Raw genomic sequence first — 14,385 nt, 5'->3', positions numbered from 1 at the left:
AAAGTTTTTGAAACTTTAGTTTGTAGCACTCACATGCCAGTTTTCATTGTTTCAGAAATTCTAAAAGCAAAGAGCAGACAGTTCCAAACTCCTAACAATTGCTCTCATTTTTATTATTAACGTATCAATCTAAATTTCTATTATTAACTAAGCAATTAGTGGGGGCAAAGAATATGGTGAGCATTAAGCTACCTACATCTAACCACATCATCTGATTATCATTCAATCAGACACACAAACAGTATGTGTGCATACCATTTAATGTTACGTATTTTTCCAGTTTAGCATTATTTAAACATTCACATTGCCATGTTTGCCAATTTGGTATTTAATTATGTTCATATACCTTACCATTTATATAGCTATTTCCCCCATCTACTTTTTTAAACAGTTTTTTCACTATATAAATGTTAATATGGATATTTCGATATTAACTACCTTTTTCTTATGGTATTTCCTTAAAATATATTTTCCAAAATGGAACCACTGGATCAAAGCACATGTACAACCTTAGAGCTCTTAATACATATAGATAAAACTATGAAAAGAAAGAAAACAAAGTGGACTAAAAGGGAGGAACACATATTCAAAGGGTGGGCAGAACAACCCTGTGTAGTGTATCCCATGAACAAAAAGTTCAGTACTACTGAGGAATAAAGGGGAAAAGAGAAATGGCAGGATGGAAGAAAATTAAGCTGAACCGATATGCCTGAATAAGATTAAGAAGGGTCTTTTACACCATAAGGAGTTCAGATTTTACCTTGGATAATGGAAACTGAAAGAACTTTGAGAAGGGGAAAGGGAACACTATCATTATTTGCCTATTTGAAAATGGAAGTAGAAGAATTAAGAAGGCTGGTTAGGAGACCAGCAAAAAAGACCAGAAGAGAGATACTGAGGGCCTGAACCAGGGCAGAGCGGGGTGGACAAGAGAAGGACTCACATGTAAGAGATATACAAGAGGTACATTTTGATGACTGACTGGTTCTGTGTGGTGTGGCTGAGAAGGTGCAGTGGAGTTGGTAAAGGAAAGTTAAAAATTCATCATCACACCAAGGATTTTATTTAAGACACTTATACTGCAATTGCCTCTGAAGGCACGGTCCCACCTTATTCACCATTTTATCTCCCATGCCTGTCACAGTGCTTAGTATGCTGTAGTTACTCAGTAAATTTTTAAATAAAATAAATGGGTGGAGGGGCTTCCCTGGTGGTTGAGAGTCCGCCTGCCGATGCAGGGGACGCGGGTTCATGCCCCGATCTGGGAAGATTCCACATGCCGAGGAGCGGCTGGGCCCATGAGCCATGGCCGCTGAGCCTGCGCGTCCGGAGCCTGTGCTCCGCAACGGGAGAGGCCACAACAGTGAGAGGCCCGCGTAACGCAAAGAAAAAAATAAAAAAACAAAAAAAATAAATGGGTGGATACAGCCATTTGCTAAGAGAGAAAATAAAGTAGGAGGAACAGGTTTAGACTGAAAAAATTGAGTATAATTTTGAGCCATTTCAACCTCTCACACATTGCTTAGCAGATAGCAATCTCATTATAAAGACTTATTAAATTAAGGAATAAAGATATAAATGCATGTAAACTATCTATCTATCCATCCATCCATCCATCCATTTACCTAAAAGAAGATTAGTAGATGATGTGTTAGGATTTAGAAGGTTGAATTTGAGCTGTTGGAAAATATACTAACAAAGATAATGATATTTGGTGGTGAGCCTGGCCAAGCAGACAGACACTCACTGAGGTAGGAATGCATTTTTATATGTCAAAGTTCATGAATATATATAATGTTCTATTTTTTTTAACTTTGAAATATGTTATTTCAACACTGTGTCAATATCTTAAAATATCCCTTCAGAATTACCCACAGAAACAGTGACAGGTTCAATTTAAATCCAATGTATAACCATTTCCATAATCTATGTTTTGCTCCTTGGCAAAGATACTCATTTCCTTAGCAATGTTCAGTTTTTACTTTATTTTGATTAAAGACTTAGAAATACAGTACAGCGTTTTATGTGTTTTTTTCCTACAAGAAAATCATACCATATATTTCAGAGGCCTCCAGGACATTGTTAACAAAGGCTAAATAGACATTACCAAGAAAATTGTACTGAGGAAAATATTGTGACTATAAATACACTTGCACATTCTCTTTATTCCTTATGAAGCTCATAGCCCCACAAAAACCATCAGTGTCCTTTTGTATTATCCTTCAAGCATCCCCACTGCACAAAGGACCTGCATCTGGATGTAAGTATATCAGGAGAACTCCTGTGAGAAATCTTGGCCAGCAGGAACGCACACAGGGAGTGGGCGTGGGGTCGGGCTTTATGTAGCAGCTGTCCCAAAGAAGGGAATTGGAAGAGGATGCAAAACCTTTCTCCCAGGCTGTTGGCCTCAATTCAGGCAAATAATTTGTTTCTGGAGGATTAACCTCCCTCCCTTCAAAACTATCTAATCTTTCTACATACAAATGTCACCAATATCTTTGTAGGTTAATTAATTCTACAGAGAACATTATTTACAGAGCAAAGGTAACTTAAAGAAATTGGAAAAAGAAAATAGAGAAATACACATGAGAATTCAACTAGATTATTAGTTCCCTAAAACATGCTGTTGACAAAATAAGTCACTCCTTTAGAAACAACTCAATAAATACATATAAATGTTAAATCAAATGTGCATAAACTATACACACACACACACACACACACACACACACACACACACAGGAATGAGGATCCTACTAACTCAGGTTTTTGGGGCAAGAGCAAAAAAAGCAATTTTCTGCTATGACACATATATACAAGCAGTCACCATCTCAAAACAACTTTCTTTCATTTTCTCTACTCTCTAGAATGCTGCTATAGGAGCTTCATGAAAGGAAAAACCTGGAAGTTAAAAAAAAAATCCTATTGCTTAAGAAGAACAGAAAGGGAAGAATCAAAGGCAAAAATAGTCTGAAGTTGTCTGCCAGGGAAAACTGCTAGGCAGTACCCGTCTACCTATTCTTGATACTCTTTTGTCCATAAATACCTTTTTCTATACTCCCCTAGTTTCCCACTTCAGTTTTCCCAGTAGCTGGAAAGACTCTAATCCTTTACTTGAGATTAGTTAACAGGCATACTCATTTACAAAGGCTAAAGTGTGATGGGAAATCATTCAGAGACTTAACGTAATCTAGTCCACACAACCTGCTTTCTTCTTACCCTTGAGGTCAATTGGTATTGGAAAAGGGTTTTTTCATTATTGTGTATACTTCATTGTATTCATATGTTAGTTGTACACTCCCTCTGTAAAAGTGTCACATTGACAAGCAATTAGCAATTAGTTGTGATTGTTTTGACTGAGGCATAGAAGAAGGTAATTCTAGACTTTAAAAATCTACCTAGGCACAGTACTATATATCCGAGTGTGCTTATAAAGTGTAGAGCTTAAAGAAGTGTGTGCATCCTGCAACCCTTGAAAGAAGAGGACAGAGTGGAAGGAGGCAGAGTTCAAAGGGCATCAAAGACAAACTTTCTATAATTCAAAACTTTGTCTAAGGCAGGCTCAGGAAGCACCTCCTCCTTACTTCCTCTGAACTCGACCTTCTTAACCTTGCTCTCCCCCTCAATCCAGAATTCAATGTACGTGTTATTAGTGACAGGGTTCAGGACACGCTTCCCCAAAATACGGTATGTTGGCATATTGAATATTTTAAGCTCAAGGAATTTGAGAAATGTCAGGTGCAGGAAGGACTCTCTGCCCTTCCCCTTCTCCTGTGAAGCAGATCATAAGACCATCTTATGAAAGGTACTCTCTCTTTCTGGAGGAAAGGAGCATCCTCATCTCTGAAGATGGAGGGACACTGAGAGGAATCCAAACAAACACGTCTTGATAAGTTTCCCCCAGTTTATCATCCTTAGCGCATGTCTTTCAGTCCTATCACATTTGCCTATGACTTTCTACCCTTCATCAAACCTAGCACAAAACACTCAGGTTTAAGTGCTTCCTCAGGTCTTCATTTCGTTATGAAGGCTCCCGGGTCACGTAAAACACTCAATAAATGTGTATGCTTTTCTCTTCTCAATCTGTCTAGGACACAGAAGGGTAGAAGAAAAAAAAAATTTTCCCTCCCCTCACTGGTATTATTTATTTACATTGTGGGTCAAACAGGCTTTTATGGGTTAGTCTGGGACACTATCATTTAAAATACTGTTTATATAAAAATGATTGTACTGAAATGCCAAACATCAAATTTAAATTTACAGCATAATCTTAATGGACGTCTGCCTCCTATATAAGACATAAAATAAGAGGATAAAGTATTGGGTTGGCCAAAAAATTCGTTAGGGTTTTTCCATAACATCTTACGGAAAAACCCGAACGAACTTTTTGGCCAATCCAATATGCTGGATTCTGGACTGGGACTCTCAAAGCAGAACACCACTAGATTTTTGGCATCCTGGATAGGGTGGATCAATTTGAAAGAGTGCTCTTTTTAAAGGTGGAGCTAAAGTTATCTGTCTTGTTAATTCAAGGTTCTGTTAAAGAAAAAATTATCCATGATGCTTGTTAAAACAGTAAAGCAGAATTTATTCGGACTCTCGTGATAGGGAACACTACAATGGGGTATTGCAGTAAAGGAGACAGAGACTGGGCTCAACTCAAATACAACAAGGAAAAGCAAAGATTATAGCCATGGGGGTGGGAGTGGGGCAGTCAATGGATGGAGAATTACTAGGAGGGTAGGATAATTCTTCGATAAACTGACGTAACAGAATTCTTGCTGAAGGCAGGCCAGGATGATCACATATTACCTGGGGGGGCGGTTATAAATTTGGACAGATATCAAGGGTGATCACATATTGAGGGTGAGGATTCTAGCTAAACTGACTTAGCAGGATTCTTGCTAAAAGAGACTCTACAAAAACAGAGATGGAAGCCCAAGGTCAGACCTAGTGCAGCAGAGGGCTCAGAGGAGCCGGACTGAAGTTCGGTCAAGGGGAGAATCTTTGTCAACTCTGCATTTCTCTAGGCTAAAGGAGAGCTGGCAATTTAGCTGTTGTCAAAAGCGAGGACATTCCAGGTCATACTGCTTTTGGGGACAGGGAAGAGTAAGGACCGTGGGTGCACTGCTTCTCTCTGAAGTAGGTGAGAGAGGGCCTTGCAGCTGAACTGATATGACAGAAAGGAATAATGGGTGACAAGTTAACTTAGAGTTAATTATCCTGGGTTGGAGTTAGTTTAGGGAGATAAAATATACCGAGTAAATGTAAAATTATTCGTGGTTCGCTAGTGAACAAAACCACTTTCATAGTACTTCTAAAGGATCTTACCTATAACATATTTACAATCTACGTATAGGTCATAACAGAGCAAGACTTTCCATGGAAGACCTCTGATACTCTTGTGATTTGCCATTTTTACTACTGGGAAGTTTAACTAAATTCAGTATCAGAGCAAATGACTATATTGATATTTATATTACCTAATACTTTTTCTTAATTAAAAAAATTAAGATTTGGTCACCATTGTCTTCTGTACTTTGTTACATGTGAGAAAAGGCCGAGTTCAAAGATGAGCTTCTCTGTCCTTCCAGCCTGAGTCTCTCCAGGTAGGATGGATGGAGAACAAGGACTTGGTTAAAATAAATTATCCCAGGGGAAGAGGAGTCAGGTCCTAAGAAAATGGATCTGACACTGGAGGAAGCGAAAGAGGAACAGAAGGAATTTTGCTATGGGAAAAAAAGGTACAGGGGCTCCAGAGAAAGGGCTGGGCCCTCCTTCCTCTTCCACCTAGCTCAGTCCTCCTCGGCCCCCTCCCCCTTCTCTCAGCTCCACCCCCAGCTCCCCCATCCTTCTGCCAGCTCTCTTCCTTCCCTCTTACCCCTAACCCTAATTCTAAGGTATCTCCTAGTTAATTCTAGGGGTAGACTAGGGCCCAAACTGGATCTGAGGGAAGTACAACTGATTCATAAAAATAAAAATAGATGTCTAGCTTCAGTAATTTCTAAGAACAGGGAATTAAAACACAGATACTTTGAAAAGGTATTGAACTGAAGTTCAGGAGGGTATGTAGTCAGACTGCTCTTCTCAACATCTGCATATGCACATCTGTAGGACTAAATTTAAATGAACCATAGCCTGCTTAAGGTTTAAATGACTGAAATTTCAAAAAATTATTACAATCCACAAAACTCCTGGTATTTTGGTATATAAAAATAGCACAGAATACTAGAATAACCAAAACTTTCTATTTTTATAATATTATCTCTAAATTAAGTATATGACCATTTTCAATGGCTAGTGTACATTATAATGCAACTTAAAAATCTGTATGTGTGATGTGAAAGCTATACCACCCTGGAATATTAGATTTAGGCCAGTGATGCTTAACTCTAGAAGTATATCACAATGATTCTGTGGGGTTGGGGTCAGGCAACTATATTTTTAAAAATTTCTTAGGTTATTCTGACACACAATTCTGGTTAAGAGTGACTGTCTTAGAGGATGTTAAATACTACACTCAGCTCCCAGCGTACTCCACGTTGTCACAGGAAGATGTTACAATCTCACATATGGAGCTACTTTGCTTACAAATCCATTACTAATTTCATCATCTCCTTGGGTTAGTTTTTATTTGATGAGTACTACAGCAGCACTTAAAAAACATTTAAACTTTCCTTCTCACACCTCCAGGAAAGTTATTTAAAACTAAACAGTTCAAATGAAAGTTTAAAAGGTAATACATTTAGAGGTGGGCTGGGAACTAGGTGTTTACTTTGAAAAGTAAAGCTATCAATCTACAGCATGGAATAAGGAATCAGAAGGAGTGACGCTACCAGAGACAGGGGAAGCTAGATGGTCATCAAATTCTTCCTGAAACATGTCTTCATGGCACATCTCCATTACTTTCTTTACGCTGATGACAACTCATCACGTATGCTCATGTTCAAATGGAAACAAAAGTATTCCTTCAAGATGTAATCAATTTTCCAATCATGTATTTAGAATAATCTCTGTAACTATTACTCCTGCTAATATTAAAAATCAAGAGCTGACTATACTATTTGGATATCATGAGCCAGTTTCTTCAACTCAATTTATTTCCTTTGATTTCTCATCTATGTATTATGAAAAACTAAATTTTATTAACATACCTTGGGTCAAGAAGACTCCTCAAAAATTTGAAAAGCAAAACCTGGTTCTGAAGAGAAAAACAATAAAAAATACAATTAAATGTTAAAACAAATTCTTCAAACTAGGCCATGGTAAATAACTCTAGAATATCCCTTTAAAAAGCACACACGCGTATGATTACTTCCATTATGACCTCTGTACAGATCTAAGGAATTCTAAAGAATCATTTGGAGGTCATTTCCTCTCAGTAATTCTAATCACTGTCACATACTCGATTTTGAGAGTAGAAGAAATACAAACACCTTGGTTATTGGTCCCCCACCCCTGCCAAAAAAAAAAAAAAAAAAAAGGCCCTCTATTGAGACAAATCCCTTAACAGTTCCCAGCATGAAGACCCTTGGAATGGCAGGTGCTCTTAACTGCTCTGGCTACAATGACGGGTACACACTGCCTCACCTGGTCCTCCTTGTGACAACAGCCAACTGTGAGACAGTTAATCTAGGTGGGGTGGGAGGCTGAGGCCCAAACAACAACCAGTACCAAAAAAGCTCATTAACTCCCCAATATAATCAACTACAGAAGAGATGGCAAACAGGTTAGCAACTAATATGCAAAAAGTCTGGCTTCTGTTTCTTCCACTTTTTAGCTGTGTGACTGTGTAAGTCACTGACTCTCGTAAGCCATTCGGTTTCCTTATGTGAAAGAGAGAACACCAATATCTTCTCTTCCTCCTGCACAGGCTAGAGGTGAGAATTAAGTGAGATAAATCTTAGAATACTATATGAATATTAATAATGTCTCTAAGTTCTTAAGAAAGCTAAGCAAAAATAATTATAGTTTTGTTTTTCTTTTTTCTTTATTTTTTTTGACACATTCTAACTTCACCTATAAAAAGCAGGGGATCTCAAAACCAGAAAGGATTAATGTCATTTAGAATATAACATTTTAAATATATTTATCAGTCTTTGATTTTCTATCTTTTCCCTGGCCTATCACTTAATTTTATTTTACATGGCTTTCCTTCTGGTTATACCTTAATATTCTGGCTTATTTTTCATTTCAAGAATTCTGAAAATAATTGGTCAGAGGCATATTTCTTGCCATCAAAAGTGAAGGTAATTTATAAAATTTGTGTGGGATTCTTATACAATCAATAAAGCTCTGCAATAAAAAAATACTTCATTTCTTTAAAAGGAATGTGTAAGACTCCACAAACCGTCCATGGTCAAGAGCCACCTTTTTTGTGTGTGTAAGTCATTTCAGCTTTTATATATCTGTCTAATGAATGATATTATATTCATTTACCTAGCCTCTCTGCCTCTAAATATTTTAAAGCCTGTAGGAAAAAGAAAATCCTGCAATGGATAATCTTACATTTTTAAAAAAAATGTAGATCTAGTTTTGTTTTGTTTTTTAATATTTATTTATTTATTTGGCTGTGCCAGGTCTTAGTTGTAGCATGCAAGATCTTCATTGTCACATGCGGGATCTTTAGTTGCAGCATGAGGGCTCTTAGTTGCGGCATGTGGGATCTAGTTCTCTGACCAGGGATTGAACCTGGGCCCCCTGCATTGGGAGCGAGAAGTCTTAACCACTGGACCACCAGAGAAGTCTGATAATCTTACATTTTAAATGACAATAACATCACTATAGACAAGAAGATTCATCAAAATTGCTGACTTTTAAAAGGCGGAGATGCTCTGTGGGTTGAGAGTAGTTTTAGCAGAAATGTACCCTCCTCACTAGAATGGACTGGATGACCCTCCATGTACTTCCTCAGGATCCTGGGCAGTCCTCTATCATCATTCAAGTCAAACTATTCTACAATTATCTTTTGGCTTATCTGTCTTCTTGAGCACAGGGATACATTTACAGTTGACCCTTGAAGAGCACAGATTTGAACTGAGTGGGCTGACTTACACGTGAATTTTTTTCAATAAATATATTGGAAAAAATTTGGAAGATTTGCAACAATTTGAAAAACCCTGCAGGCTAACCACATAGCCCAGCAATAGTGAAAAAATTAAGAAAAAGTTAGGTATGTCATGAATGCATAAAATATACGTAGATACTAGTCTATCCTTACATAGGCATGAGTGATAATAAATATAAAATATGCCTCTCTCTCTCCCCCTCTCTAGTAATTGGAGAAACTGCATGTCAACTGACCATCACATGTGTTTTTTTAAAACAGTGCAATGCTTCCAATACTTTATCATGAATATGACTGTAATACTGTATGCTATAAAAATTTTATAACAATTCACTCATTAGTGTATACGTTAGGCTACTGTGAAGCAATAATATCGATTACACTAGACTACCATAGAGCAAACATTTGCTTTTTCATTATCCATGTATGAATTGATATACCTGTAAATAAATACAAATTTCTTTTTCACATCTTTTCATTTTTGATGTCTAGTGTTAGTAATATGTATAACACTACTTTGTTTAAGACAATATTGATATGGGTATTGACATATGGATGATTCATCTTATAAAAAGATGACATAAATGTACAGTATTGATAAGTTTAGTTCAGTACTGTAAATGTATTTTCTCTTCCTTATTATTTTAATAATATTTTCTCTTCTCTAATTCACTTATTCTAAGAATACAGTATATAATACATATAACATACAAAGCATGTGTTAATTGACTGTTTCTGTTATTGGTAAGGCTTCCAGCCAACAGCAGGCTATTAGTAGTTGAGTTTTTGGTTAAGTCAAAAGTTATACAAGGATTTTCGACTGCACTGGGGTTGGCACCCCTAACCCCTGCATTGTTCAAGGGTCAACTGTATATGTTTTTGTATCCTTAGCACTTTATCATGGTTTTGGCCCACAGCAGATACATAAATATTTATTGAATTAATGGATGAGTCCTTATCTTGATTTAATGGACTTCATCATGCTGGACAACCAACCCTACATCTGGGAGTCATTTTTAACTCCACCATCACATTCAACTAATTTCCAAGCCCTATACATTTTATTTCACAAACGTATCTTGGACCTGTCCTCTCCACTGCCACTGCTTTTATCCTGTCCTCACTGTTTTTTGCCAAGACCTTTTGCCTTCCAACTGGTCTAACTGTTCTCTCCTCTATCTGCTCTCTTTGCCAGTCCATTCTCCATACTCCAGAATTAATTTTCTATCAAATGAATCTAATGGTATAATTCCTTTGCTTAAAAAACTTCAGTAATTCTCCAGCACACGGAAGATATAGCATAATTTCTTAGCATTACATATAAAATTGTTCAATATCAGCCCCAAAAGTCTATTTCCCAGTCTCTATACTTTTAACTCCTTCCCTCCAATATACCTTTTACAGCTTAATCTGATGCTTCTTCCACCATCATCTTTACCACATCATCCTCTGAATATGCATGTTGCTTCAAGACTTCATCAAGTCTTTACATACCCAGAACCCTTTATCTAGAATGCCCTTCCCAATTCTCTGCCTAGAAGACTGCTACCAATTATTCAAGACCCAGTTCAGGCATATCTGGGAACTCTTGTCTGCTTCTCTCACACAGTCTGTCACTCTCTCCTCTTACTCCTACAGCACTTTTTTACATATGTATGGTGTAGAGCTTATAACACTGTGCTGTGGTTATATAAGTGCTTCTCTGTTCCACAGGAAAAATTAAGAAAAAGACTGTATTCTTATTTGTGCCCCCCAGAGCCTACCATACTATGCGGTACAGAGTGGCACCACGGTAGTGTGTAAATGAATGAATTCCACATCTTTGTCTCATGTCAGCTGCCTCCCACTCACTGCTTTGGTTTCCTTCTTGCATACCTAACCCCTCCTACTATTACTGCTACTTGAAGACTCTGGGTTGTGCTACGTGTTCCTGTCATTGTCCTATTCCCTATCTCTATCACTTGTGGCCGTAATGGTAATAAGCAAAACTCACTACTAGCACTGCCACAGTAGTGACAAGTGAAATACTAGGTCCATTAAATAGTACTTCAAACTGAGCATCTCAATATTCAGCATTAATATACCTGTATTCTAGCTAAGATTTTCCAAGAAAAATTCTAAATAGTCAGCATTGGGACTTCCATGGTGGTGCAGTGGTTAAGAATCCACCTGCCAATGCAGGGGACACGGGTTCGAGCCCTAGTCTGGGAAGATCCCACATGCCCCAGAGCAACTAAGCCCATGTGCCACAACTACTGAGCCCACGTGCCACAGCTACTGAAGCCCATGTGCCTAGAGCCCATGCTCTGCAACAAGAGAAGCCACCAGAATGAGAAGCCCGCGCACCGCAACGAAGAGTAGCCCCCGCTTGCCGCAACTAGAGAAAGCCCACGCGCAGCAACAAAGACCGAACGCAGCTATAAATAAATAAATAAATAAATAAATAAATAAATACACAATAAAATAAATAAAAAAATAGTCAGCATTAACCCAGTAGGAGGATGACAAAAGTCTGAATAAGTAACATGAACCCTGAAGAGAATATGGTTGCAGTCACTATAGCGAAAGATATGGAGAGGTGGGCGGTGGGGGAGGACCCTCTGTGGATTATGATTTCTAGGTAACTACAGGTTGTATTTCCAAAAATATTTCTGTGATGTTAATATTTGTTATGCACAAAGATGAACTCCCTCATTTCTAGACTCAGAGATTATCACACAATTGCTTCCAAATACACACACACACACAATATGTAGAAACTGCTATTAAAAGGCAACTATCAACTGAAGAAATTACTACAGTCAAAAGTTCTTAGGTGGATATTCAATAATTGTCTCTCCACTAGATGTTTCTTCCCAGTATATTTTGTGAAGTTTACCTGAAGTTTTTTAATGACTGTTTCAATCTGTTCAGAAAAGTGAGTAGCAACCAGCTCTGCAGCCTTACAGGGCTTCAGGGACACAAGCTCCTGTAATGAAAGAAAAATATAAAATAATCTTCAATGTTAAAGTTAAATAGAATTTCCACAGATGTAAAGTATGATCACCTACCTCAATAATTTCATGTGCTTCTACACTGCATTTCAGGAAACCTCAATATAGGGCCACAATTTAAAGACATATTGCAAATGAGTAAAATTAGAAAACCGTCATGTAAAAAATCAGATTTTGATATGAAAGGTACTTCAAAATTCTTAGAAAATGAAAGCACTAAAATTCTGGATTTAGGCCATGATATCTACAGGATAAATGGAAGGAACAAAAGCTTCCCAAATTCTCTGCCAGTGAATTTACCCTTGCTCTTAAAGTAATAACTTAAAGAAATGGAAAAAAAAAGAACATAGTTGTAATTTCTCTAGCTAAGAATTCTAAAACTTTACCTCTGATGCCTGGTAGATTTTGAAACCAGAGGTGTCTTAAGAAATCAACTTCAGGTCATAAGTCTTAAATGAGACTAAGAGGTTGACCACTGTTAATAAGACCTATTTCTGTCAAATCTAAGACTTCCAACCTGCCCTTTCCTGAACTTTCCTAGACACTACAGGCTTTCCTTTTCTTCTTGAAACTCTCTTCTTGGTTTCTGTGACCCTATTCTACCTTTTCAATTGCATGTTCCATGGCTAAAATGCCAAGACCGGCTATAGATCAACATATTATATTGTCAAATAAAAATAAGACAAATTATTGTGATGGCAACATTCGTGATATGTATCTAATAATTTTGTGTTAGTATGTGCAGATTAATAATACTTAGCTGACACAAGTTACTGTAGTTTAAACAACTTTTATACAATACATCTCAAAACAGAGAAGGCACAACTAATCAATATCACATATGAAAAGGGGGATATTACTACTGATCTTCAGGCATTAAAAAGATAAGAAACTATTATGAATTAATTTATGTTGAGGATTTAAATATTTAGTCAAAATGGATAAATTCCTAGAAAAATATAATTTAATAAACTGACTTAAGAAATAGAAAACAAGGGCTTCCCTGGTGGTGCAGTGGTTAAGAATCCACCTGCCAATGCAGGGGACACGGGTTCGAGCCCTGGTCCAGGAAGACCCCACATGCCGCAGAGCAACTAAGCCCGTGTGCCACAACTACGGAGCCTGTGCTCTAGAGGCCGCGTGCCACAACTACTGAAGCCCGTGTGCCTAGAGCCTGTGTTCGGCAACAAGAGAAGCCACTGCAATGAGAAGCCCGCACACCGCAACAAAGAGCAGCCCCTGCTCACCACAACTAGAGAAAGCCTGTGTGCAGCAACAAGGACCCAATGCAGCCAAAAAAAATAAATAAAAGAAATAAATTTAAAAAAAAAGAAATAGAAAACATGCATTGATTTTTAACCACTAAAGAAACTGAATGAATAGTCGAAAATCTTCCCATATGAAACACTACAGGCCCAAATAGCTTCACTGGTAAGTGCCCAGCAATCATTTAAGGAAGAAATAATTCTAATACCAATTAATCTCTTACGGAGAATAGAAAAAAGGAAGCTACTTCAGCTCACTGTATAAGGCTAGCAAAATTTTGATACCTAAACTCAGTAGAACAACATAAGAAAGGAAAGGAAAATTATAGATCAGTCTTAATTGTGAACACTAATAACTTTTTAAAAATCCAACAATATACAAAAAAGATAATATATCAGATTCAAGTTGAATTTACCCATAGAATTCAAGGCTGATTTAATATCAATAAAATTTATGACAAAAATAGAATAAGGGAGAAAAGATGATAAAATTCATTCATGAGAAAACTGTCAGCATAGTAGAAATAGAAGACTTCCATTAAAATCTTTACAGTAAACATTGTACATGTTAGAAATAAAATTTAAAAAATATCATTAATAGGCTTCCCAGATGGCACTGTGGTTGGGAGTCTGCCTGCCAATGCAGGGGACATGGGTTTGAGCCCTGGTCTGAGAAGATCCTACATGCTGCGGAGCAGCTAAGCCCGTGCACCACAACTACTGAGCCTGCGCTCTAGAGTCTGCGAGCCACAACTACTGAGCCCACGTGCTATTGAAGCCCACACACCTAGACACCATGCTCCGCAACAAGAGAAGCCACCACAACGAGAAGCCCACGCACCGCAATGAGAGAGTAGCCCCCGCTCGCCGCAACTAGAGAAAGCCTGCGTGCAGCAACGAAGACCCAATGCAGCCAAAAATAAATAAATAAAATAAATTTAAATAAATAAACAAAAATAAAAATATCATTAACAATAGCACTGTTATGCTAAAATATATGAAGTTGTGACAGTAAATCTAACAGTGGATGAAAAGTCTCTACAGAAGAAATTATAAAACT

General features: G+C 37.5%; 1 protein-coding gene across 4 annotated transcripts in view; it reads right to left on the bottom strand.

The window, feature by feature from the left end:
* VPS8 (VPS8 subunit of CORVET complex) overlaps nt 1-14,385 on the bottom strand; it is a 293,886-nt gene that overhangs the window by 122,603 nt on the left and 156,898 nt on the right. For all 4 annotated transcript variants that reach the window (XM_060099245.1, XM_060099244.1, XM_060099247.1 and 1 more), the window contains exons 34-35: nt 11,946-12,035; nt 7,155-7,201 (exon numbers count right to left, since the gene is read on the bottom strand). In XM_060099245.1, the coding sequence (XP_059955228.1) occupies nt 7,155-7,201; nt 11,946-12,035 (137 nt within the window). The remainder of the gene's footprint in view (nt 1-7,154; nt 7,202-11,945; nt 12,036-14,385) is intronic.

This window comes from Mesoplodon densirostris, chromosome 5 (assembly GCF_025265405.1).
Source record: "Mesoplodon densirostris isolate mMesDen1 chromosome 5, mMesDen1 primary haplotype, whole genome shotgun sequence".
Lineage (NCBI taxonomy): Eukaryota > Metazoa > Chordata > Mammalia > Artiodactyla > Ziphiidae > Mesoplodon > Mesoplodon densirostris.
Note: the sequence above shows the minus strand (reverse complement) of the source record. Positions and strands in the feature narration are given on the sequence as shown.